This window comes from Phoenix dactylifera, chromosome 3, assembly GCF_051530095.1.
Source record: "Phoenix dactylifera cultivar Ajwa chromosome 3, Ajwa_hap1_PhDact_Kaust_v1.1, whole genome shotgun sequence".
Taxonomy (NCBI): Eukaryota; Viridiplantae; Streptophyta; class Magnoliopsida; order Arecales; family Arecaceae; genus Phoenix; species Phoenix dactylifera.
In genome coordinates, this window is record NC_143192.1 from 51,267,884 (window position 1) to 51,295,850 (window position 27,967).

General features: G+C 39.8%; 1 protein-coding gene across 3 annotated transcripts; it reads left to right on the top strand.

Moving 5' to 3' along the window:
- Positions 1–225: 225 nt before the first annotated feature.
- LOC103706477 (protein TOPLESS-RELATED PROTEIN 2-like) lies at positions 226–21,061 on the top strand. 3 transcript variants are annotated; one of them, XM_088718965.2, is made up of 27 exons: positions 226–611; positions 730–824; positions 1,131–1,297; positions 1,395–1,574; positions 1,661–1,774; positions 1,861–2,019; positions 2,486–2,663; positions 2,751–2,877; positions 2,973–3,082; positions 3,194–3,332; positions 3,430–3,539; positions 3,677–3,746; positions 3,876–3,949; positions 4,020–4,115; positions 4,202–4,297; positions 4,507–4,634; positions 12,059–12,293; positions 12,388–12,555; positions 13,247–13,354; positions 13,436–13,585; positions 17,411–17,521; positions 17,611–17,793; positions 17,933–18,061; positions 18,847–18,942; positions 19,183–19,368; positions 20,180–20,352; positions 20,652–21,061. In XM_088718965.2, the coding sequence occupies exons 3-27, from the start codon at positions 1,218–1,220 to the stop codon at positions 20,863–20,865; spliced, it is 3,414 nt and encodes a 1,137-aa protein (XP_088575091.1). In that variant the 5' UTR covers positions 226–611; positions 730–824; positions 1,131–1,217; the 3' UTR covers positions 20,866–21,061. The 3 variants fall into 3 exon arrangements, with proteins under 3 accessions (XP_088575091.1, XP_008788808.1, XP_008788818.1); XM_008790586.6 differs by having other exon boundaries at positions 235–611; positions 730–1,297; XM_008790596.6 differs by lacking the exon at positions 730–824 and having other exon boundaries at positions 259–611; positions 825–1,297.
- The last annotated feature ends 6,906 nt before the right edge of the window (positions 21,062–27,967 follow it).

Consider the following 27,967-nt stretch of genomic DNA (forward strand, 5'->3'; position numbering starts at 1 on the left):
TTATTTTATTATAAAAGTAGTTTGTCAAAGGTGTAATTTGTTTTTGGTAAAGTTTAGATGGCACCACTATAAATTGAGTTATTAACAGCTTTGGAAAGAATAGGGATAAAATCGTAAAAGTGAGAGGTCAGAGGACAGTTGGATACACCGAGGTGAAACTAACTCGAGGGGCAAGTTAAGAATAGGGCCAAAGTTGGACGCGAACTAATAGCCAGGTTCTTCTCTGGCTATAAAAGCGAGGAGGAGAGAGAAAGAGATAGAGAGAGAGGGGATCGGTGCATGGGGCTATAAAAGGCACCAAGAAAGAGAGAGAGAGAGGAGAGCTCCGAGAACCGAACGCGGCGCCAGAAGAGGAAAAAGGTGGAGAGAGAGAAAGAGAGAGAGAGAGGGGCGGAGGGCTTTTCGAAACCCTAGAAAGCGCGAGAAGGGTCTTCTTCTCTCAGCTTCGAATCCAGTTTCTCCGCAAGATCTCCCTACTTTCTCATCGTTTCTTGGGCAGGCGTGGCCCAGATCGAGGTCTCCTCTCGAGTTCCACGAAAAGGATCTTCTTCTCGCTGTAGATCTGGCGTGGACGAAGAAACGAGGACTTTCTCTGGATTTGAAGCTGGCTGGTAGGTTTTCTTGATATTTTCTTGCAGTTTCTTGGGTGGATGTTTGGTGCGTCTGGGTTTGGTGGGTGGCAAGAAGGGCTTTTTCTGGGGTTTTTGATGCGGTGGGTTTGCTTGTCAGGGATGGGCGGAAGATGAAATTTTCATGAGGGGAGGACGGAAGCGGAGCCGGTGGTTGTCGTTTGTTTGCTGAGTTCGAGTTTTTCTTGTTTGCAGGTCAGATCTTTGAAACTTGTGAGTTTCTGTGGGCTGAGTGGGGGCATTAAAAGGGAAAAGTTGTGTTTTTTATATATCTTGGAGGCTTTGCTTTTCTATTCCCGCTGTTTGTTTAAGAGTTTGGAAGGCTGAGGTCTAAATTATTCTCCGAGAACCCGGAATTGAGCTCTCAGGCTAGATCTTGAAGGCGGAGGTGGGGAGAAGTGGGAGGACAAGGTTCCCTTGTCGCTGGTCTGAAGGGTTTTGTGAGGAAGGGAACAGTCATTTTGGAGGTGATAAAGGAAAGTCTTTTTTTGGTATATATAGGAAAGTTTGGCTTTTGCTTGTCCTGTTGACGTTTTCCTGTTTAAAAATCAAATCTTTGCACTGGAGCGTTTAGGGATTCCCGGAAATATGTCTTCCTTGAGTAGGGAACTGGTTTTCCTTATACTGCAGTTCTTGGATGAGGAGAAGTTCAGGGAGACGGTTCATAAGTAAGTTGCCTTATTTTCTTAAGCTATTTCAGGAAAAAGAGAATAAATTTTATATCGGCTCTGGATACTGACGTCACACGTTTTCTTGGAATTTTAGGTTGGAACAAGAATCTGGCTTTTTCTTTAATATGAAACACTTTGAGGACCAAGTTCTTGCAGGGGAGTGGGATGAAGTTGAACGGTATCTGTCTGGGTTCACAAAGGTTGATGACAACCGGTATTCCATGAAAATCTTTTTTGAGATAAGGAAGCAGAAATATCTTGAGGCTCTTGACAGGTGTGACCAATGTTTTTTTGTACTTTATCATCTGAATTCTTGGTAAAATCTGTACTATTTTAAATTGGTCATTGTGTTAATTTTAGGCATGACAGAGCAAAGGCTGTTGAAATACTTGTGAAGGATCTCAAAGTCTTTTCATCTTTCAATGAAGAATTATTCAAGGAGATTACTCAATTGCTTACCCTGGAGAATTTCAGGTAATTGTTGTTGGGTTTTGTCTTGTTTTCCGTCATGACTTGCATTTCTTGGCACCGATATTACAGTTTAAATTGTGCTCGTGCAGGCAGAATGAGCAGCTTTCCAAGTATGGCGACACAAAGTCTGCTCGCAATATTATGCTTATGGAGCTTAAGAAGCTTATTGAAGCTAATCCATTGTTCCGTGACAAGCTCACATTTCCACCTTTTAAGGCTTCCAGACTACGGACATTGATCAACCAGAGGTATCTCCTCTCTTTCATGTTACTCTTTCAAAGAAATCAATTTTTGGTGAAAAGGAATGTGATAAATTTTAAGATCTCGAGCCCTACTGTATCTAAAGATCTAATTCCAAATCGATATATGTTCCTTTCTCAGCTTGAGAGACCCTTTCTTGTGCTCATAATGATTGTGTTCAATTCTTCAGGTTTTATAGTACATGACATATGAGTGAGACAGTTTATGTGCTTTAAGTTTCCTTCACAAATTTGATTTCATTGTGGAAGGACTTTGATTTGAGTAGTGACAGATCATGATCTCTGTAAATGCATAGACAATGATGAAGTCACATCCCACACATCTCTCTAAATTTACAGTATTGTAGCCATACTAGATGATAGTGTAAGTAGGTTTTCCTTTTGCATTTCATTAAGTCATTGCTTGACCTTATGTTTCAGTTGATATTCTACTTATCTATGCTTTTGCTTGTAGTTTGAACTGGCAGCATCAACTTTGCAAGAACCCACGACCCAATCCAGATATCAAAACACTTTTTACTGATCACTCATGTGCTCCTACTAACGGAGCGCGTGCTCCTCCACCCACCAACAGCCCCCTTGTAGGACCTATTCCAAAACCAGGGGCATTTCCTCCTATTGGTGCTCATAATGTAAGCAAATTATTTTATCTCTTATCTGGTAAATTGGTTCCACAAATTCCAGGCCACTAACTAATGGCAGACCTGCTTATTATGCAGCCATTCCAACCAGTTGTATCTCCATCTGCAAGTGCCATTGCAGGATGGATGTCGAGTGCTAACCCATCGATGCCACATACTGCTGTGGCTCAAGGAGCCCCAGGTCTTGTGCAACCTCCATCTACAGGTGATTCTTTTTACCTCTGTAGAATTATTGCCAAGCAGAGACAGTTTCATATTTAGCATTTGAGTTATCTAAAAATGTGGCGATATGTGTTGCAGCGGCATTTTTGAAGCACCCAAGGATTCCTACAAGTGCGCCTGGTATGGATTATCAAACTGCTGACTCTGAAAGCTTGATGAAGAAAATGCGTACTGGCCAATGCGATGAGGTTGAGCATAGCAATATCAAAATCCGCAAACATACTCCAGGATTTAATTTGGTTCTCTAAATATCATGCTTTCATTTGTCTGTGAAAACATAATTGGAATGATTTTTTTAGGTGCCATTCTCTGGTGCAAGCCATCCTCCCAACTTTTATACTCCAGATGATCTTCCCAAAATTGTGGTACGGGCCCTCAATCAGGGTTCCAGTGTCATGAGCTTGGACTTCCATCCACAACAACAAATAATTCTTCTTGGTAGTTGCTTTGATACAATAACTACATTGTCATGTTAGCAATCATTTGTTTTTGAATTATACTGTTTACCAATATGTTGCTGCATTATCATTTGCAGTTGGAACAAACGTTGGTGATATTGCAATATGGGAAGTTGGATCTCGAGAAAAGATAGCACATAAGACGTTCAAGGTTTGGGATGTACAATCTTGTTCAATGGCCTTACAGGTATTGGTTCTTTGACTGAGCATTGTTTGCTGTTGCCTTTGTTAGACTCGTAATGTTCTATTTGCTGAGTAGGTTCTTTTGGGTAAATTATGCTATTACTTACATATCCCTTTCTAATAGAATAATCTTATATTCAGGCAGCATTGGTGAAAGATGCAGCTATTTCTGTGAATCGATGCTTATGGAGTCCTGATGGATTTATTCTTGGTATGGCTAAATGCAAATTATTCTCTGCTAATTCTATTTCCATTTCGATATGGATGCCTTTCTGTCACAGAATAGGGATTCTTTTCAACTTGACAAGTCATGTGAGCACCGCTATGTGATTTCTTGTAGGAGTTGCATTTTCAAAGCATCTTGTGCAGACCTATGCTTTTAATCCCAATGGAGAGTTGCGACAGCAATTGGAGGTCAGCTAGCAATATTGTCCTAGCAGTTGTATATTTGCTTCTAACCTGTGACCTTTTTCTGGGTGCACAGATTGACGCTCATATGGGTGGTGTCAATGATATTGCCTTTTCTCATCCCAATAAAAATTTGTCAATAATCACATGTGGCGATGACAAGACAATTAAGGTTAATCAATGAAGACTATTCTGGTTTTTCAAAAGATAATGAAGAGGACATAGTGATGTTCACAATGTTCATTGCATGACTGACAGGTGTGGGACGCTACAACAGGACAAAGGCAATTCGCATTCGAAGGTCATGAAGCTCCTGTGTATTCTGTCTGCCCTCACTATAAAGAGTCTATCCAGGTAGTGCTCATGAAGTTGACTTCTTCTGGTTGGCCCTCATTTTGGTTTACTTGTTGAGCAAGTGAGCTCATGTTCATTTGCTTCAATCCACATTATCTCCGATGGTGTTGATAACTTCAATCCACATTATATCTGAAATTTATAGGAGAGTCGTCTTTTATCCATTTAACACCATATTTGTGTTCGCTCTTACTTGGTAATGCTTGCAGTTTATATTCTCCACTGCGATTGATGGAAAAATCAAAGCATGGTTATATGATTGTTTGGGATCTAGAGTTGATTATGATGCTCCCGGACACTGGTGTACCACAATGGCATATAGTGCAGATGGATCAAGGTGAGACGTCTCAAAATTGTGTAAAAGTTTAAGATTTGACAATCCGCTAGTACTTCTAGTTTCATTATTATGTTTGTTAGTGCATGGTGACCATAACCCATGCATACAAGTATTCATCTAATAGCATAGTTTTAACCATGGTTTGCCGAACCGGATTGTACCGGCCGGTTCGGCCCGGTACGGACCAGTCCGGTCTGGAACCGATACCCGAATAGCGTGAAAACTGGTTTCAGCTGTTTTCGGACTGATCTCGACCTGTACGTATGCGTACCGGTCGTGTACCGCTGGTTTGCATCGGTATGTTTTTTTTTTCTTTGATGGCCGATTCGCATTGGTACGTTTTTTTCTTTGCGGTGGGAAAGCGCTCCTCAGGCAAAGCGCCCCGCGCGCGGAGCAGAGCGCCCGCACCGGCGCGGAGCCGCCTGTGGGCCCGCGATTCCCCGCCCTGCGCGGTTCCGCGCACTGGGGAACCGTGCCTGCGCGTGGTTCCCCGCGCTGTGAAACACCGCATGGGCGATTCCTCCGTCCGCACGGGCTCATTAATGCCACAGAGTGGCATTTATGCCGCGGGCCCGTGCGTGGGCGCGCGATTCCCCGTAATAGGGGCTCACGGTCCAAAGCCCCTCACCATGCCTCTTTGCCTTGCGCTCCTTACGTACGCCCTTCAGAAATCGTTGATGATGGACCGATTGTGGTAACGCCGGTGGAATAAATCAATGCAAAGTTCAACAATGAAAGCAAATTGAATTTTATTCCACTCCAAATTGAAGAACAAGGACAATAAAATGTAAAACAATCTAGTAGAGCAATCAAGGATCTCTACTAGCTCAAATCTAGCAAAGGATCGAAATGATTCCTTCCTAGCCCAATCTAGTGGAGATTGATGTATCTACCACTAGCCCAAGTTCTAGAACACAAGATCTAAGGACCGAAATCTATTGAAGGCCTAACCTCTCAATAGCCTAAGTCTAAGGCCTAACCCCTAGATCGAAATCGGCAGAATGCCACCCAAGCCTTACGGCCGACTCTCTCACAAGAGAACAAGACTAAAACTCAACTTTGGATTATTCTCGAATTACTCTGGGATGCTTTACAGTAGCCCCTTTTATAAACTCAAGATCCTAGACAAAATTAAGTAACTTTTCCTAAGATAAACATGGTAAACGATCTTCCCACGGATCCAAGGCTTCTCCACCATTGATTGGCATGTGAGCAATGGTTTGGAGAGGTCCTAGAAGATCTCCAATCTTTATCTCTCGGATTTGCATGGATCCCACGTCCTGGATGGTTGACTTGGTCTTCCTCCGTTGGATGCAGCTGATGGATGGCTGGGATGCATGGCTGGCTGGGACGCGTCCCGGATGCACGAGACGTGTGTCCCGGTTGGCTGGGTCGCGCGGCTCGGGAGTCTCAGTTTGGCCGAGGTCGGCTCGGCCTTCGGCGGGGTCTGAGGTCGGCTTGGCCTCTGGCCAAGGTCGGCTCGGCCTTTGGTAGAGCCCGAGGTTGGCCTAGCCTGAGGTCGACTTGGCCTTCGGCAGGCTCCGAGGTCGGCCTGGCCTGAGGTCGGCTTGACCTGAGTTCGGCTTAGCGTTCGGCAGACCCGAGGTCGGCTCGGTCTTCGGCAGGCCTGAGGTCGGATTGTTGTGTAAGTGGAGATTGCCCGTTGGGTTGATGGGGCGAGGTCTGGCGCGCGGGCTGATCCCACTCGGTGCCGAAGTCGTGGATGAACCTCGTGGTCGGCCAAGGATCGGTCGACCACAAAACATATCAATTGGCCACCTTGGCCCTCGGTTGGTGCTTGGTCGTTGCTCGGCTTGTGGTGCGGTTTGCGGGGGTCCTCAAGATTCCTCCTTCCTTGAAAAATGTCCTTGCCCCCAAGGATATGCTTCGAGTGTCGTTAAACTCCTCCATTGGCCTCCTATGTAGCTTCTTCTTTAGGCTTTCGGCCGTACAGTTCCAACATATTGGCCGCACAAGGCCTCATGTCGTTGCTGCCCCAAGCGGGTCCACTTCCTTATTCGTCCGCCAAGTCTGAACTTCATGGTCATCGACTCGTAGTCTGTCTCTATCTTGCCCAATCTCCGAAGCCATGATATCCTAAGTACCATATCTAGTCCTACCAACTGTAGTATATGTAAATCAATACTAATTTGAACCCCTTGGACCTTCATTTTTACATCTCTGACAATCTCCTCATACTTCATCCTCTCTCCACTCGCAATTTTTACCTCAAAGGGCTCCACCGATACACCTTTCAAGCCCACCTTTTGAAGTGTTTCTGCATTAATAAAATTATGTGAAGAGTCCAAATCAATGAATGAAGAGACTTTATGCGTATCGATCCATGCCGTAAGCTGCATAGTGGAAGGTTTTTGAACACCCGACATGGGATGTAATGAAAGTTCCGCTTCTTTGATCACTTCATAATGCTCGGCTTTCTTTTGATCAAATTTTTCACCATCTTCATTAGAAAATTCAGACACCTCGTCCTCTTCCTCGCTGCTTGCATCAAGGACGTAGACTTGGCCGGTTTTGCAACGATGCTTTCGGCTCCACTTTTCACCGCACTTGAAATAGTCCTTTTTAATGTGATCCTTCAGCTCATCATGAGTCCGTTTTTTTACCTCTTTTGGCCGGTGTTTGTTGTTGGTTCCGGACTCTTCTTTGCCTTCATTCGTCGCCTTGGATGGTGGGGATTCGGTGTGCTTGCTGCTTGTACCATCCTTGGACATCTGTCGCTCCGTATTGTAGCTTTGGTTTAGGATTTTCGCCATGCGCATCGCCTCTTGTAGCCGCGTTGGTTGTTTGAGTTTGATCTCTTTGGCAAACCACGGTTTGAGGCCATCGATGAAGGTACCAAGTAAGGCTTCGTTGGACCATCTGCTGACTATAGTTTGCAATTGCCGGAACTCGTCGAGGTAGGTCTGGACTTTTCCCTCCTGCTTGAGTTTTGCAAGTTGGCCATGGTGATTGACAAGGGGGGAAGGTCCCCATTGCTTCATGAATTCATCAACAAAGGTAGTCCAACCCAATCTTCTTCCCTCTTTCATACAAGGCCCGGATCCACCTCCACCATCGGCTAGCCCTACCCTCTAAGTGGAAACTTTCTAGGATCACTCGATCAGCCCGTGGAATATTATAAACATCAAAGTATTGATCCGCCTTGTCAAGCCACTCATATGGGTCTCCTCCAAACTTTGGGAAGTTAATTTTGGATTTCCTAAGCCCTTCTTCTCTAGGCCGTGGACCTCTATAGTCAACATCTCCAAAGTCATCATCTCGCATGTTTCTTCCTCTCCTTGCCATGGGTTCTCTCCGGCCATGAGGCCTTTGAGCATGAAAGGATCTTTCTTCGGGTTCACTATCAGCCTCATCATGACTTTTATGGCCATTACTAATCCGCTCATTATCAAGCCACCTCTCAAACACTAAACCCTCGGCTTCAACTCTTCCTCCCCTTCGTGAATGGTGCCTAACGCCATGATCTATATGATGTGTACTCTGAACGCTAATGGCATCACTCTCATACCTTGCCCGGCCCTGCTGTGCAGCATGCGACCTTCTTCTGGAACCCTCTTATGTTCCCCTTCTAGTATTCTCCTTTCCAACTTCTCAATGGTGGCATTGTTCTTCCTCGTTATTTCAGCTATATTTGCGGCCAATGTATTTGATAAGGTTTCTAATGCCCGGTTAAGGTTGGCGGAACTAACTTCAAGGGCCTCTAACCTCCTATCCTGGTTGTTGTTTCGGAGGGACTCCATCTTCTTTTAACCTTCTGTTATAGGACTCTAAAATTCTGAGACAACAGCCCCTCAAACCTCCTGCGGTTGTCACCCAAAGGATGAACCAACCCACCTGATTTGTACAGCACTCAATCAGCCTCCAATATCCCTCGTATGGGTAGAAAAGAATACACGATAAATAATCTCAGCCCAAGAGGTCTTGATGATCTATTTGTTCTCTAAAACACTATAGCTAGAGAATGTGCACAAGGTACTACCCAAGGTCCGCCGTACCGGTACCGGTCCGGTCCGGTACGTACCGGCTGGTACCGGTCCCGTACAGGCCGGTACGCGGTGGTTTCAAAAACCACAGCGCACGGCGCTGTGGTTCTAAAAAAAAAAACGTACCGGTGCGACGAGGCCGGAACCGGCCGGTACGGGCTCCGAACCGGCCGGTACGGGCCCGAACCGGCCGGTACGGGCCCCGAACCGGCCGGTACGGGCCCCGAACCGGCCGGTACGGGCCCCCGTACCGGCCGGTTCGCACCCGTACCGGCCGGTTCGGATAAAAAACCGGGAAATACCGGTTTTTTATCCGAGCCTCCCTTTATTGGGCCCCTAATATATCCTATAGCGAATAGTTGGGTCAAATAATAATGGGTACTAGTAGCCTCCTCGTTGTGCATCCCTATATTGAACAAAATAGAAATCAAGAGAACTCTTTTTCCTTACAATAAAAGGCTCTCACAATACATCCAAAGTTCAATAATCCCCAATATAATCAGGTCTCACCAATAAATACAAGAAAAATTCAGATCTGATTTGAAACTTCAGATCTAATAAGAATATGTAAGGAAAATTTAGATTCGAAAGATTGAAATTCTAATGTTATCTCCTTGAGGGATTCTCTCAACGAAAGCACCAATTGATGGGGGCTCACGGTCCAAAGCCCCTCACCATGCCCCTTTGCCTTGCGCTCCTTGCGTACGCCCTTCAAAAATCGTTGATGATGGACCGATTGTAGGTAACATCGGTGGAATAAATCAATGCAAAGTTCAACAATGAAAGCAAACTGAATTTTATTTCACTCCAAATTGAAGAACAAACAAGAACAATAAAATGCAAAACAATCTAGTAAAGCAATCAAGAATCTTTACTAGCCCAAATCTGGCAAAGGATCGAAAGGATCCCTTTCTAGCCCAATCTAGTGGAGATTGATGTATCTACTACTAGCCTAAGTCCTAGAACACAAGATCTAAGGACCGAAATCCATTGAAGGCCTAACTCCTCAATAGCCCAAGTCTAAGGCCTAACCCCTAGACCGCAATCGGCATAATGCCACCCAAGCCTTATGGCCGACTCTCTCACAAGAGAACAAGATTAAAACTCAACTCTGGATTATTCTTGAATTACTTTGGGATGCCTCACAATGGCCTCTTTTATAGACTCAAGACCCTAGACAAAATTAAGTAACTCTCCCTAAGATAAACATGGTAAACAATCTTCCCACGGATCCAAGGCTTCTCCACCATTGATTGGCATGTGATCAATGGTTTGGAGAGATCCTAGAAGATCTCCAATCTATATCTCCCGGATTTGCATGGATCCCGCATTCCGGATGGTTGACTTGGTCTTCCTCCGTTGGATGCAGCTGACGGACGGCTGGGATGCATGGCTGGCTAGGATGCGCATCCCGGATGCACGAGCTACGTCCCGGTTGACTGGGTCGCGCGGCCCGGGAGTCCTAGTCTGGTCGAGGTCGGCTCGGCCTTCGGCGGGGTCCGAGGTTGGCCTGGCCTCTGGCCGAGGTCGGCTCGATCTTCGGCTTGGCCTGAGGTCGGCTCGGCCTTCGGCAGGCCCGAGGTCGGATTGTAGCGTAAGTGGAGACTGCCCGTTGGGTTGATGGGGCGAGATCTGGCGCGTGGGCTGATCCCACGCGGTGCCGAAGTCTTGGATGAACCTCGTGGTCGGCCAAGGGTCAGTCGGCCACAAGACACATCAATTGGCCACCTTGGCCCTCGGTTGGCGCTTGGTCATTGCTCGGTTTGCGGGGTTCCTCAACATCCCGCCCCACGCAGATCCGCGCACGAGCGTGGTTCCCCGCGCTGCGAAACGCCGCGCAGGCGATTTCCCCGCCTGCTCGGTTCCCCAGCTCGCGCGGGGCAACATGCCCGTGCTGCCCGCGCGCCCACGCGGGCTCATTAATGCCACAGAGTGGCATTTATCCCGCGCGTCCGCGCGCGACATGAAAACCAGAAAAAAAAACAGGCTTAGCGGTTCGTACTGGACCGGTTCCGGTATGAACCGAACCGTACTGGTCCGGTAGGCGACTAGTATGCCTACCGGCATCGGTACGGCAGACCTTGGTTTCAACCATGGTATGGTTGTCCTGCTGAAACCAGTGCAGGCACTGTTACCCTGAAAGTTTTCTTTTGGCCTAAAATTTTCAACACAAGCAGGGTTATTATGGCTTTGGTAGATGTTGTAACAGCATATGACATCTGGTGCTATATGATTTTTTAAATTAAGTAATATCCTTTTCTTTTTAACTATAAAAAACATACTCAAGATGTTAGTACAGTAGTAAATTCTGTGCATGGTTTCTGTTAAAGAATGATGATTATGAGTATTGGCCAAAATCCAATGCTTATTGGCAATCATAACACACACACATATACATATATGTGATATAGTTCTCTCTACCACACTAGATAGTATTGTATACTATATTTTTATCATATAAATTTATTATCTTATATATAATATGATCATATAAATTTTTTCAGATAAAGTTGTATACAGATGTGGTTTTATATAGATATAGATCAATTTATAATATGTACATGTATTAGATGTATGTACATCAAAATAGCAGTCCAATTCTATTTCTTTATTTTTTTCGCTAAATCTACTTATATGTGTTTCGATTATGGTATGCCGTACCAGCCCGAACCAGACGGTATGGGATGTACCGTATTGGTACCTGGTATGGAATGTACCGTATTGGTATCCGGCACGGGTGGTGTACCGACACTCAGTATGTCAAAAAATTTCGTAATGACACTGTGCTAGTTCGGCATCAGTACAGGGTTCGGTACCGAGACGGGAAACCTTGGTTTCAATCAATCTCAAATAATCCAAGGCCAACTCTTCTACTTCCTAGGCTTCTTATATATGTATGTATGTATGTTTGTTTGTTTGTATACATGTATGTGTGTGTTGTGTTGCGTGCACGCACGATTACCTAGGAAGCATAAATATTTCAAAATGTATGCTGTAGCTGACATGCATGCTTGTTGGATACTTCAAGGATATGTGTCTGATACTTGTTTTAGGAATCTTATTTTTCAAAATCTAAATAATTTGGGATGCTTACCTGATATGCTTGAGATATCCCAAATACATATAGGAATGAGGAGGGGGGCTTTATTTTCTTTTAGTTAATGACGAGTGCTGACCTTTTAATGTTGAGTGCTTTGTTTTGGAGTTTGTTATGCTGAGATTATTGTAGGGATTATGGATTACAATGTTTCATAGGCCATTACAATGTTATTATGATGGTTGTTTCAAACAATGTCTAATAGTTGACTTTTGTTTCCGTTGACCTTTCGGGATGTTGATGAAATTTATTCTACATCATCACTTTATGATTTTGTTTGACCTAATCATTTCACTATTCACATTTTTGTTCCAAATTTGCAGGCTATTTTCTTGTGGAACTGGTAAAGAAGGTGATTCCCATTTAGTGGAATGGAATGAGACCGAAGGAGCAATTAAAAGAACGTACTCTGGCTTTAGGAAACGCTCATTAGGTGTTGTCCAGTTTGACACAACTAGGAACCGCTTCTTAGCTGCTGGAGATGAATTTATGATTAAGTTTTGGGATATGGATAATACCAACATCCTAACGACTGCAGATGCTGATGGTGGATTGCCTGTTAGTACAATAATATCCTTTAATAAACTTCTTTTTTTTCCCATATCTACCAAATAAGTAAATATTAACAAATTCTCTTGACCCTTTATTGCAGGCAAGTCCTCGATTGAGATTCAACAGAGAGGGTTCTTTGCTTGCAGTCACAACAAACGACAATGGGATCAAGATCTTAGCAAACAGTGAAGGACAGCGTTTGTTGAGAATGCTAGAGAGCAGGACATACGAGGGCTCTCGGATCACTTCTCAACAGATTAACATTAAGGTAAAAATTTACAAATCCTGATAAACTTCATAGAGAACTAATATCTTGCCATGCTAATATGTGCAATATCTTAATTGGCCACATTTGTCTCAAACCTGCAAAATACATGTATCAGTGGCAAGATATGTAATGTACAAAAAATCGTGCACAGAGTATAGCTTGCTTTGGTTGTGTATACAAAATCTTTAATTGATGCTGATGGAGAAAATTAATTCCAGGTTGAGTCCTATCTATAGCTGAAGAGTTGGCTTTTTTGACTCTTCATATTAGAATCCTTTAAGCAACATTATGTTCTTGTATTAAGTACTAGAATACATAAGATGGCTTATTGGATTGATCTTAATCATGATGTTAGGCGGAGAGAAGATTCAAATTGTTGTCCTTTTGATATCCGTACATGGAGACTGAATCCATTTTCTGATTAATTAAAAACAAATTTAAATAGCTAATAAGTTAGAAGATTGAATATATGCAAACTGGGATGTCAGTTTTTTGAGAAGTTAGCTCTCAATGGTTGCTTATTTTTTATTTTAATATTATATCTGAAACAATTAGTGCATGAAATTACCATAAGGAAGTAGTTCTTCACTTGACTCATGGATAAAACCAAATGCAACATCGAATATATTTTTGAAAAGTATTCATGCATGATCCTTGTTCGCATATAAGAAGACATGTCTTCCTCGTACAGCCTCAAATTGTTAACGCGATGGGTGCTGTTTCAAATGCTTCTGGTTCTCTAGCTGCTACCCTTGAGCGGCAGGATAGAATTTCACCTGCAGTGTCTATGGGTGCCTTGGTAAGTAACAATGTGCTTCCATGATATGCAATTCCTGTCACATGTGTATTTCTAATATTACAATCTTGATCAAAATTGCAGACGACTACGGATGCTACTAGGACAGCAGATGTTAAACCAAAGATTTTGGATGATGCTGATAAAATCATGAGCTGGAAACTGGCTGACATTGTAGATTCTGCTGAGCTCAAAGCTTTGCGGTTGCCAGACACCATGTCAACGACAAGCAAGGTATATAGTAATTATACACAAAAAATATTTCATTTGGTTTGGCATGTTGATCAATATATCAAAGGAAGCAGAATTTATTTATGATTGCTAGTTACTTCATATATGGTCTGTTTTTTTAAAACCACATCTTGGTTTTTCACAGGTGCTAATTTCCGTTGGTCTTGGTTCCCTGAGTTTATTTGTTAATGGTGACTAGGCATGACATTATTTTAGCTTTATTATCATGTGACTACTCTTTCTTCATGTTTGAATCTCTTTCAGATATTCAGGCTGAATTCTTTCTTCTATTTGTAGGAATATGGTTTGTTAGCCATTATTTATTGTTGTACAACTTGCATGATGTAAAGTACAATTTAGAAGCTTCGAAGGGTGTGGCAGCAAGAGTAGCATATTTAGGGGAGTGCAATGTTGATGTATAGGAATCTGAAGCTAGTTTGGAAAACCAGATACGTATTTTTATTTTGCTTAGGGTGGTCAGTCATGTATATTTACCATCCCCAAGCAAATAGGGGAATTAATTTCCATGTTATCTTATGTTATTTATGAACAAAAGGAATGAACAACCTGTTCAGAGTTGCTCCAGAAGTGAGTTAATTGTATGGACATGTAACTACTTTGGGATGGGGATCAAAGTCACTGTCCAGATTTTTGTTTGTTTGGTTTGGCGAACTCCTCATTTCTGGGAGTGGAATTGATTTAGGAATAACAGAAAAGTAGCATATCTTTGAACCGTTAAGGGCCTGTTTGGATATTCTTGCAGGAATTGGGTCTGTTGGCCCCTCAGCTTGCATCTTGTAAAGGCTTCTTAAGTCCCAGTCTGTGGGCCTGTTGGTCTGCTGGAAGAAAAAAAGACCCATGGAGGTGTTTTTTCCTTCCCATTATATTTGGGCTAGAGGGGAGTTGGGTTGATATGGGCCATGCTCAAATGGGCTTCTCAGTCCATGAATCCAATAGGAAATTTAGCTCAAATCGTGCTGGATTACCCAAACATGCCGTAATTTGCAAGAATTCTTTTGCACTTTATCAAAACACATCTATGAGCAGGAGGTGTAATGAGTAACTGAATTTGTTAGGCAACATCACAGAAACGGTACAGGTAGGAGTATAAGTGGCATTTAATTTAGATTCACATGTATCTTGTTCTGTTTCGCAATCTCAAAAATCTAACAAGTGCTGTTTGCCAAGACAAGACCATTGGGGTAAGTACACTTGCATGATATTCTGTATATTAATATCTTAGAATTGTGGGGTAGCCAGTGCCATTTACCAGGAAGAGTTCAAAATTTGGTGCAAGAGATGTTTTGCTAATGGATTTTACGATACATTGTGTGGAACATTGGAATGCTTAAAGAAGATTACTATTGGATCAGTCCTTAAGGACTCAGTGTAGAATAAAGGTTGAATACATAGAAAAGAAGATAATGTTACTGTTCTCAAATTGATTTAGACAATAAACTTGCTTTCATACTTCTGTACAAGCCCTAAGTATGAGAATTGGTCACAGAGCACCACTATGAAGTTCTGTTAAGTAAGTGAAACCTTTTGGGATGGCTCAAAGTTTGAAAAACAAACTGAAGCAACCATCAATAGAATTTTTGGTTCTTGAGATAGTGTGTTTAGCAATTGAACAATGGTGGAAAAAAGGTTGGACAGAAGGACTGCTGTTGCCAATGTCTAAGTAATGAGGCCAATTAATTTGTGTGCAACCTTTGGCTGAAATACAAAACTTGTTGCAAAAATGAGAAATGTAGATGTCGAATGCTAAGTGTAGGGATAAAAGAAATTGCAAACACTTGAGTAATATGCACATAACATAATGAAACATTTGATGAACATAATGATAAAAAAAACAAAAGGGAGCAAGAGTATGAAAAAATAGATGACATGGAGAATTTTCATGGCTCCTTGAAATCTGGTAAATTTGATGGTTCTAATAAAACACGAGATAAGCTTTTTATTTAATTGCTCAACATTGGTATAATTTTGTAGGAGATGATTGATGATCTAAAGCTTAATATGCATGACAGTTGCACCCGTACAAGATTATTTGATTTAGTCATATCATGCAAAATGTCGCTAAGCCTCCTTCAGGTCAGTGAGTACAAGGATTTTACTTAAAATGATGTAATTCAAGAATGAAAGTTTCACATCCATTACTTAAAACTGGAAAGATTATCACTTAGGAAAGTTGAGCTAAGAGAATGTTTTTATTGATTAAGAGAGCAAATAAAAGGATATAATTTTGCAGTACTTGAAAAAAGAAAGGAAAGAAAAAAATCTAGGCATGATGTAGATTCACTAAAGTCAATGCTTGAAACATTTCAGCTCTTTTTCAGCTTATAGATGTTTGTATGAAGTAGTGAAGAAAATCATAGTCATTGAGTTGGAAAAGCATTGGTCACAAAGAATTTGAAATCCTTCTTCACTCGAGTATCCATATGCTTGTTTTGTTTAAAGAACATGATGATGCTTGATACAACAAACAGTCAGAGCTTCTGCCCTTACTGAATTTTATTACCAAGTCATAAGAAAAAGATTTAAGAGACATGTATGAATGATAGAAAGTATGCTGAGGTTATAGGTTGGTATCTATCGCTGAATAATGAAAGCAGAAAAAGTCAACAACATAATGTTACATCTTGAAAGTTTTTAACTCAGATTGACTTCTTGCATACCTCTCTGAAGTTTTAAGATGGGTACTACAGGATGAAAGCTTTAAAGGAGTTTGATTAAAATGCAAGATTTTAGGATGGATATATTTTTTAGATTCTTTTTGCTGCTATTAACTAATTTTGGAGAGTAGGTATGTTGTGGTTCCTGTCATGAGACTTCTTGAGGTGTTATAGGAACTCTATGTCCTAATTCTTTTCAAGTGGAATTCATTATTACTTTAGATTCACTTGCATCTTTTGAAACCTGGGACCCACCATTTACTTTTATAGCAGGGGTAGATTTTTAGGAAAGAACTAACTGTCAGACCATTTGTTTAATTTTTCCATTATTTAGTATCCCGCTTGAGTAGCCACTATTTGTTTATTGTTTAGTAAGTTGTGGGCCCTAATTCCTTACAGGTGAGAGATCAAAGTGGTCCTTCTAGATATCTGTCGGGAAATATTTCCTTTTTTTGACTTGCCAAAACATTGCAAAGTAAGGAGGAAAGAGGATAGGAAAGAGAGAAGAATAGTAATGAAGGATAGGGAGGTAAAAGAATTTGGGGGACTGACTGCCCTGTTATTCGATATCTAGAATAGCAACCATGATGATGACTCCAGCAATATATGTGGTGACTGCTTAGGATGTTCCTATGTGTCTGTCTTTTCTTTTTCAATTATATTATTTCTTGTTATTTAATTTTCTACAGAGCTTGTTCTTAGTTTTGCAATATGTATTTCACAAGCCATTTTTCCCTTGTATGTGTAGCAATTCTTCTCCCAGATTTCATGACATCTTTTGTTACGACACCTTTAAATTATCAGCGCCTCCTTTGATATTCCATTCAGTTTTTCAATATTAGTAATCCCTTTTTTGCAAGCCAATGTATTCCATTAATCAATTATATTAATGAGATGGAGCTTCTGTTTCACACCTTGAATCCCTGGTCCATCTTGTGGTGCACATCTGAATCATAAAAGACCATCCATTGATATTCTTTTGCCAAAAGGAAACCTAATTGTTGTCAACACTGTTTTGGAATACCAAGTTTTATTACCTAGTTTGAGCTGAAACCCTTATGAACACAGTTAGCCCCTTCAAATCCTATCTGCATAATTGGGCATTGTGCTTACTTTCACTGGTTCAGGATTCTAGTTGTTGCACTTATTGCAGGTTGTGCGTCTTCTGTATACAAACTCTGGCATGGCTGTGTTGGCTCTTGCCTCCAGTGCCATTCATAAGCTTTGGAAATGGCAGCGTAATGAAAGAAATCCAAGTGGCAAGGTTCGCATATTGCTATAAATATTCCAGATAGGATCAATTCTTTGTACATTTGCTTCATTTGAATTTAATCCCTTGTGTTATGTTGCCAGTCCACTGCATCTGCTGCACCTCAGCTGTGGCAACCAGCAAATGGAATTCTTATGACCAATGAAATAAATGATAGCAACCCAGCGGAAGAATCAACTGCTTGTATTGCTTTGTCAAAGAATGATTCATATGTTATGTCTGCATCTGGTGGAAAGGTTTCTTTGTTCAACATGATGACATTTAAGGTACAAAACTTCTTAATAGACCACCTTCCATGTGCATGTGCTGGAAGACATTTCTTCATGTTATGTGGCATGTTCTTAAAGCATCATTTAACTGGTTTTATTAATGATCTGGAGTTAATACTGTATAAATGTTTCACAGGTTATGACGACCTTCATGTCACCTCCTCCTGCAGCCACTTTTCTGGCATTTCATCCTCAGGATAATAATATTATAGCCATAGGAATGGAAGATTCTAGCATCCAAATATATAATGTCAGAATTGATGAGGTGATGACAGAGCTCTTCCGACTTTTTGCTTTCTGGTAGAAAATTGCAAACGTGTCCTGATACGAAATTATTCTGGTGCTTACACTACAACAAAACCTCTGAAAAGTTAATGTTGCACGTGGTGGCAGGAACGGCTGTCTCTACTTTTACAAATGAAGTCTTGTTAGTGCTCTATGAATTTTAATGCTAGATTTTTGCACATGCTATGCACGTGACTGTGAAGAGGAAGAAACCAAGGTGCCGTCGAATGCTTTGGTGGAGTCTAAACCTGAGTCTTCACATTGTAGAAAAGCGAAGAATTACAAGCTTGTCACATTTACTAATAATTCTCTTAGCTGTTGCAATCTTATCTTTAGAATAACTGCCTTTATAATGTGCATGCCAGTTGAGATATGCAAAGAGAAACCTCAAGTTACATTATAAGCACTAACTACTGACCTTTGAAAGGATATTGGCCTCGAGGTCATGGATCATTTGTCAACTGAGATAAGAGAGTAAAAAAAACCGCTCCTTTACTTTTACTCTTTCCAAGCCTAGAAAAAACTTATTGCTCCTTGTTGCATGGGCTAAAAGTTTTTTAACTATTAATATCCCCTATATTTAGATTTCTTAGAACTTTCAGCAGTAGATCATTTGTTTGTCATGGTGCGAATATTCCATACTAGGGACAAGATGTTGTTGAGGGTTGGTTTGAATGAAAAACATTTACTGTTAAGTTTTCATTTTGCCATTTTTCTGAAATTATAGGCTGTGGGCTTCAGTATTCATCTCCATTATGCTTGCAGGTAAAAACCAAACTCAAGGGTCACCAGAAAAAAATTACAGGCCTCGCATTTTCCCAGTCATTAAATGTTCTCGTATCTTCAGGAGCAGATGCACAGGTATATGGATAATTAATCTAATGGCACTTTGTGTATAAGCATAGATAAACTTTAGTTTAGAAATAAGGTAAATTTGCTCTTCTCAGAGAATAAACAGTTGCTCCAAGGCTCTAACCTGTGAGTGAGAGAGAGGTTGCAACATATGAAATCATAGCACCTTCTTTCATTTCCGCTTGTAATTTTTGTTGCATTTTCTGTTTACTATTCACTCTTAACTCATTGATGTAAATTAAATTGCAGCTTTGTGTATGGAATATTGATGGATGGGAGAAGAAGAAATCAAGATTCATTCAAGCACCAGCTAGTCATGCAGCTCCATTAGTTGGGGAAACCAAGGTTCAGTTCCACAATGATCAGGCACATCTCTTAGTTGTGCATGAAAGCCAACTTTCTGTCTATGACAGCAAACTTGAATGCCTTCGCTCGGTTAGTTCTTACATCTAGTTATCATAGTTGTAGTTTTTCGTGTTGAAAAAGAAAACAAGAAAAAAAATCCATACTCCTTCAGTTGCGGCAATTTAATCACCAAGATGTATCCTTACAGAAATGCTTTTTTGGACTAAAAGTATCATGTCTGTTACTAGTTTGTACCCTGTGGCAAGGAAGCTTGGTAGATATCAACAACAAAAGACCTGAAATTTTTGTGATTTATTTGAGTACAATATGGTCGTGTCACTTATCGTTTATAGGACTGTTACTCTAGCATTCCAGTATAAATCTTCCGAGCAGGTGAGAGGAAGAAAGTTTTAGGCAGGAAAACAATGATTGCTTCAGTCCTTAGTAAACCGGATTTTTTCTTTTTGGCTTGCAGTTGCAAATATTTTGGGAGTTGTGACTTGGAGTTATCCTGAAGGATATTTTGGCTATGATTTATGACTGTATGAGGCTATGATTAATGACCGTATGTGATATTAGTTCACAGGTCCCGTAACTCGTGATGCTGAATGATGCATTCGATTAAGTTTTTGCTGTATATCCATTCCGTATCATTTTCTATAGCATTAATTGCAACCGAAGAGTTTCTGTGATGGTGAAATGGATCATGGTTTGTTGTAAAAGTTGGATCTTCTGTAGTGAGATAATGTAGTTTGATCAGTGGAAGAAGGGCATAGGCCTGACCTTGAGATGCAGAGTCTTGTTAACCTCATTTTTATTTGCACTTTTAAAATCAGCTTGGAGGTTTGACTCATTTTCAGGTGCTATTGATTTTCAACTGACCTCATCTCCTGTAATGCAGTGGTCTCCTAGAGATGCCCTTCCTGCCCCCATTTCATGTGCAATATACTCCTGTGATGGTCTGTTGGTATATGCTGGATTCTGTGATGGTGCAGTAGGAGTTTTTGATGCAGACAGCCTGAGGCTTCGATGTCGTATTGCACCTTCTGCCTATATATCCCCTTCAGTTCCCAGGTATTCCAGTGCTAACATGAATCAGCAGCATCTCCTTTGTTGCATGAACAGCAAATTAGCCACCTTCAGTGGATGAATAATTATTTATAGATATTTGCCAACTATAGAAGCAGAAGTTCAACTCTATCTTAAAATTATCAAATTATGTCCATGTGCATAAACTTTTTTACTATTAAGTTTGAGATAATCTGCATGCTTCTTATGTAACACAAGTGTATACTTTGCTTATCTTTCTACAAAGTTGCTTTGTTCTCTAATTTGGGGTGGATATTGAACTTTTTGACCTAATCACTGTGCAGCACTGGAACAGTCTATCCTTTGGCAATTGCTGCCCATCCATCAGACCCCAATCAATTAGCATTGGGAATGAGTGATGGGGCAGTCCATGTGGTGGAACCATCAGATACAGAATCAAAATGGGGAACGCTGCCCCCCAAGGACAACGGAACCCTCCCATCCATCCCTTCCAATCCTGCTCTGTGTAATCAGGTATCAGAAGGCCCTCCAAGGTGACTAAACCTGTAGCTCTTCAGCTGTGCAGGTGATCAACTTTTTTTATCTGACACCTTGCTGCCTAGGGAAGTGCCATGTCTTCCAGTTGTAAAGCTTGTTATGATTTTTGCTGTCTAGATTTTTTTTTTCCTCTGGAAGAAGAAAAATATTTTCAACTTCACAAGATTTAAGATATGGAATGCGTGTTATCGACTAATCTAATTCTTTCTGATCTTAGAGTAGTAAGTGCACAAACCTGTTGATTTGTTGTGTTGATGATGTTTGAATTGTGCCTATAGTTGTGCTTCTATCTCTGCTCAGGTGTTGAATCGGAATAGGATAATTTTGTGTATAATCATCATACCATGTCTAGGACAGTTGAGGATGTTTTATTCTATACGCTAAGCTCAAAGTTGTAAAGATTTATTTATATACACTGCCATCAGAATATATCAAGTACCAAAATCAGTTGTAAGAGCTTCTGCAGGATATGCTGATTGAGTTTGTTACCTAAATTGGAGCCGAATTTAATTGACTGTATATGGATAACGGCTCCATGGGAGTGCATTCATAGAATAGCCAACGGTGAAAGCTTCCTGTGGTGTCAGTTCACCGGGTGATGACAGGAGCTTGAAGCGTATAGGGTTGCACGTTGTCCTGCTGCATTGGCACATGCTCAACTTCTCTTGCATTTCTTGCATCAACTGGAATGGGGAAAAAAGGGGAAGAAGATACTGTAAGAGGTTGTAGCAGTTTACATTTGATTTGACCTTGGTGCGACAAGCAGTTTTTGGATTTGATTCGCTTTTTTGGGAGCAACATTGGAGTTGATTGATCAGCAAATGTGCAAAGGTACAGATCGTGGTCATCTGGGTTCGTCTAAGTGGCTACTGCAGGAGCTGCATGGAGCAAGTGCTATTGCTAGTCTGTATGTGATCTTGGGAGATTACTGCAGATACTTATTCCGAGTGACTCTTTAGTCCAAGAAAATCATGCAAGGAATTAGACAATTGATATAAAATCTTCTACTTGATTTAACTATTAGTCTTAATGCTGCCAGCTCAAAAGGGCGAGTGTGAAGCTTCAGTTCGTAAACACACACCAACCCTCTATGAATTTAGTGTTGGCCAAAGATATTATAGGCTTGATGTGAAACCTTGAAACTAATTGGCAGGGGGGTTGTCGTAATCCCAGCATCAGATTATTTGATCTCATCAGAACTTGCAGTTAAAGTCTTCATGCTGCATCCCTTGGTAAACTTTCCTAAGGCAAAAAAAAGAAAAAAAAAATAGTGTGGGAGTTTTCTTCATCGCAGTGTTAGCTAGGGTCTTATAGGATTGGTATTAAGGACCTAGATTCAAGTTTTACCCTCATACTCAATTTCTGGCAGAATTCTTCCCACCTAATCTTCAAACAAAAGGTTCGCATTAATTTGGGGAGAACTTGCTAAAAGATGGGAGGAACAACATGGCTAACATAAAAAATTACATGCACTTTCAAGGCATAAATGATAAAACCTTCCCTCGATTGATGGTATTGTTTAGGTTTTGGGTAGGAGCTTCCATTAATGCTGCCCAAGTGCTCCCAAATGCTTAGTTGGCAATTTGAAACTTGCCCAGCCCTTCGGTGTTGCACCAAATCCTGCAATCAACACTACTCCCCTCGCACTACGTAGCAGGAAAACTTCTCATGCGAATGACAGATCCCAGCAGTACTCTTTCAAAGAATGAGAAAAACCCTTCAAGATAACAAGGATGAGAAGAATCTCCCTTTTTTTTTATTCATTTTTTCATAAAGCAATCACACTCTTAATTTTTAGATAAAATAAAGAAGTCATTCTACCGTGCGCTTCTACTTGTCGGCGTAATTAGACCTCAGAATTGTCCGACGAAGTTGGTCATAATGCATTCAGAGTTTTGTTCTAACTAAAAGACTACTGCTCGGTACTGCGCATAACAAATTTGAAAAAAAAATTCAAACATAAAAATATTAACAAAAATAGATAATCAAATCTCTCCTTGCCGCGTCGGATTCCCTGCCGTGCATCAGTCTGATGCCCTAAATAAACAATTTCCATTTTCCCAATTCTAGCATCTCTCAAAAAAAAACAATTACCAATTCTAGTCTGACCAAAAAATGGACAGGCCGAGAGGTGCAAGACGAACACCATATCTAATCCGCCGGCCTACAAGCTGTAGCCGCACAGAGTGACAGAGCCTACGCGCAAAGAAGGGTTTCACTGTTTCCGGTGGACGGGGCGAATCCGCTCACCGGCGCGGCCGCCTTAAGCTTCGCCAATGCACCAACGGTCATATTTTCAAAGTTTCAGCAAAGCTCTCGCAACGGTCATTTTTTTTTAAATCACCCCTCCTCTATTTAAGCCTCTCTTCCCCCTCTCCTCAGACAGCCTCTATCGTTCCTCCACCGTCCCCCTCGTCATTGCCCTCAATCACCTTGAAGGTAAGCTTCCCCTGTCCAATCCAAGAAATGGATTTCCACAGCCTATCGAGGAGAGATCTGCAGGCGCTCTGCTAGAAGAACCGGATTCCAGCCAACATGACCAATGTTGACGGGGCAGATGCCATCCAAGCTCTCCAAAATGTAAACGTTAGCCCCTCTTGGTCTCATTCTACCTTACTGTTTTTCCACCATCTTTTCTCTATTTTGATTATTTTCCTGATTCCAATCCTTCAACTTTAAACTGCACTAGGAAGAAATGGTAATCCCGGCTGTTATTTGCCAATGTTAGAAATAAATGTTGGTAAGTTGTCTACCACATCAAAATTTGCCGACGCTTTTTATTAGCTTCAATAGATTAGGACGATTAAAAGCGTCGGTAATAAAGGACACTCTTAAGCGACTGAGACGGTCGTCTAAGTCCCCAGCCTAAAAAAGGCTCATCATAGTAGTTTTTCTTTCTTTTAACTTAATTATTACAATATGCAGCTATTTTCTTTTATACTGCTCTGTGTTCATAATTCTAATTTATAGGTTCATCTCTGTTTCTTCCGGCTAGATGAAGATTATACGTAGCCATTGATTGACAGTTGGCTGTATTTTACCAGCAATACATATTTTGATTATTGAGATTGTGTTGGATTCTGACTTGTTGCCTAATAGTTTTTGCCTGTAAGATGATTGCTGTTTGCTGGATTAAACCTCTCATTGCTACTCTCTCATACGAACTCATTATAATTTTGGAAAGATATTGGAAGGTTGCACATCGTTATGGAAACTTATAATGTGTAACCAATAATACAGGTTCCGATTTCCATCAGGGTTCTAATTTTCATGTTAAGCACCTGATTAATGTCAAAGATTTGTTCGTACAAGTTTTGAGCTTTAACAAGTCTATACTTTCGCACATCAAACTGACCAGACGTATATAGGACAGTGCTCCCGAGTTTAAGGGCGAGGCAACAAAAAAATATCTGTGTTTCTTGCAGTAGAATATGTCCTATTTTGAGATTTCCAATCTCCTGCCAAGGTGGTGGTTTGAGATGAAGAAAAATTGGTTATCAAATGAGAATGATGTAAAGGTGCTTAAACATATAGTAAATTAGCAGCAGTTGGGTTAAGTAGAGTACGCACAGTTTTTGTTGCTTAGAATACTATGCAAAATGTGAATATCATCGAAACCCTGAAGAGTATCACTAAATTGCTTATTCTCTGCTTGGCAATTCTAAAATTACTGCTATGTGATTTAATAGTTCCAAATGGTGTCTTGTTCGTAGATGGATGACATGCAAAATTTTCTTGAGGCACATTTAGGTGCTGTTGGGTTTCCTAATTTAGTGCAACTGTTTAACATGTAGATAAAGCTGAGTTATTTTACATGGAAATATTGTTTAACTTCTCCAAAAGTCCGGTTTAAGTAATAATTCCACTTCATCATAACTGAAATGAGTTTTATAGATAATAGGAGGAATTCTTTATCCATGAGCCTGGGAAATTAGGTTAATGTTAAAAAAGGGTAATATTTTCCTGCATGTTCACGGCATGCCAGAGGAAGAGCATCTCTCTCTCTCTTTTTTTTCCTAAAAAATCTTAGGTAGTCTACAGTTCAACTATTGAATTATTTGCTTACTTTCCTGAATCTTGTTCAATGGAGACTAGCTTTTCCTTTAGGGTGCTGAGTGCACTAAAACAGCTGCTTTCATTTCTAGCAAGTCCTTGTCAAGTTACTACAAACTAAGAAAATGTGAACTTCGGTGGTTTAATTTATTCGGTTGCTCCAGGATTGGTCAATCAAATGTTGAACACTAAGAATTTCCGTCGCTATGTTCTGTTTAGCTCCCCTGTGCTTACTGCATCGTTAGTATAGACTATATAGAGCGTATCTAACATTGTTAGATAGTTTTCTTTTTAGCATGTGTTATTAGATCAATGTAGTTATGATTAAAAAAATTATTCTATGCTTCAAGTATACCTCCAGCCGAGCCTTCTCAATCAGGTGTGTTACTGTCTCTTTTATCAGCATGATCTTTTTCTTTTTCTTTTTTGTTTTTTTGGTGTTAACAATTTCAAATCTTGCTTAATTGGACTTAAATCTGCAAGCCTTCTATACATCTTCTTTTCTATATTACTATAGACATGGAAATTATCAGCCTGTAACGTGCTTCATGAGTCTCTTTGTTACTGAAAAAAATTAAAGAGGAAAGAAAAGCAACACCCAAGATCCCGAGCAGCCCCAAGTTCCGCCTCGCTTTTGTCCTCTCCAACTCTATTTTGCCGCTTGGCGCCATCTTCGGCCAATACTTCGGCTTCTTCTCCAACTCTACCCATCAGTCTCCGGCACCACTTCTCGTCGTCGAGTTCGGCACTGCTTGTCGGGACTTGAGTTCGTTTCTTTTGACATGATCAAGTTTTATCATTTTCAATCTTTTTATATTTTAGTTTGTTTGTGGTGATTGTCTTAATTGCTTTGTTTGATAATATTATTTTTAGATTCAAATGTCTAATAGGAAATATGAATGTATGGGAATAAAAAAATTAAAAAAAAAAGAAAAATAAAAAAACTCATTCAAACTTAAAAATGAGTTCTAGATAGATTTGTTGTCACAAATAAATAAAACACCACATCAAGTTTAACTCAAAAATTAGCAACAGAACAAACACCCAAAATAGAGTTAGAAGATGACATAGAAAGAACGAAACAAAATGAGATTGACAACCAGATTTATAGTAGTATTCAAACATCAACTAAAACAATTTTTAGTGAAGAACACAATGAGTAATTAGATGGAGATAGGATAAACAAAAATAGTGTAGAGCTTAGTGAAACTAGTTCTATTTCTACAAATATATATGATCCTGATAGATGGAAATAGATTGATACAAAGTTGGAAAATTTCTTAGTGGAAAGAGGTCAAAATAGAGATTATAATCTTTATTGTTTGAGGGATAAAAACAATAGATACTTCTCTATGATACATTACATTCGTAAGTTACCTAATGGTAAAAAATATGATAGAAGATGGTTAATATATTCGAAGGATTTGGATAGGGTATATTATTTTTATTATAAATTATTTGATTCAAAATCTAGTACGAGTCACTTAGTCAATGAAGAAACTAGGGATTGAAAAAATCTAGGTATTAAGCTCAAAAGTCATTAAACAACTAATGAACATATTACTAGCATGAATAAGTGGATTGATTTAGAAGTGAGATTGTTGAAAAACAAAACAATTGACAAAAGTCTCCAAGAACAAATAAACCAAGAGAAGGTTCTTTGGAAAAAAGTATTATTAAAAATTATTAATGTAGTGAAAAACCTTATAAAAAATTATTTAGCGTTTTGGAGAAAAAATGAAAAGATCAAAGCAATAACGAGAATTTTCTAAGTCTTATTAAAATGATTGCATTCAACATGGTGAAATTCACAATCATTATTTAAGTCATAACATTCAAAATGAATTTATTCAAATGTTAGAATCTAAAATTAAAACTATAATAATTAAAAAGATTAAAGAAGTAAAATACTTTTCTGTAATACTAGATTGCACTCCTGATGCAAGTCATCAAGAATAAATGATCATAGTTTTAAGATTTGTAAATACTTCAACAAGTCTAGTAAAAATAGAAGAATATTTTTTAAATTTTTTTGAAGTAGATGATACCACTGGGAAAGGACTTTTTAGTAAACTTATAAATATAATAGAAAAACATAAACTTGAGGTTAATGATATGAGAGGACAAGAGTATGACAACAAGTCTAATATGAAAGAAAAACATTAAGGTGTACAAAGAAGATTATTGGATATAAATTCTAGAACGTTTTACACATCATGTGGATGTTATAACTTGAATTTAGTATTACGCGATGTTGCTAACTTATGTCCTAAGGCTATATCTTTTTTTTGAAGTGATGCAATAAATTTATACCTTGTTTTTTTCTTCTACAAAATGATGAAAAATTTTATAAGATAATGTATCTGCATTGACTCTTAAATCCTTGTCACAGACACATTGGAAAAGTCATATTGAAAGTGTCAAAGCAATTAAATACCAAGCTCCTAAAATAAGAAATGTGTTAGTTAAATTAGCGAAAACTAATAAAGATCATACCAAATATTTTGCCCAATAAAAATTCAAAATTCTCAATCTCATATGTAGCTAAGCATATGGCTCCACTCTTTATTTTATTATCTTTACTAGTTTTCGCTAATTGAACTAAGGCATCTCTTATTTTAGAAGCTTGGTATTTAATTGCTTTGACACTTTCAATACGACTTTTCCAACGTATCTGTGATAAGGGTTTAAGAGTCAATGTAGATAAATTATCTTATAAAATTTCCCATCATTTTGTAGAAGAAAAAAATAAGGTATAAATTCGTTGTATCACTTCAAAAAAAGATATAGCCTTAGGACATGAGTTAGCAACATCACATAATACTAAATTCAAGTTATAACATCCACACGGTGTGTAAAACGTTCTAGAATTTATATCAAATAATCTTCTTTGTGCATCTTGATGTTTTTCTTTCATATTAGACTCGTTGTTATACTCTTGTCCTCTTATATCATTAACCTCAAATTTATATTTCTCTATTATTTTTAGAAGTTCCCTAAAAAAGCTTTTCCTAGATGTATCATTTACTTCTAAAAATTCTAAAAAATA

Bases quoted from the DNA above. Each gene is read 5' to 3' on its own strand.
- LOC103706477 (XM_088718965.2), top strand. From the start codon at position 1,218: ATGTCTTCCTTGAGTAGGGAACTGGTTTTCCTTATACTGCAGTTCTTG. The intron at 12,556-13,246 runs GTAAAAATTTAC...TTCCTCGTACAG, and splicing joins CTCAACAGATTAACATTAAG to CCTCAAATTGTTAACGCGAT. The intron at 13,355-13,435 runs GTAAGTAACAAT...TCAAAATTGCAG, and splicing joins CAGTGTCTATGGGTGCCTTG to ACGACTACGGATGCTACTAG.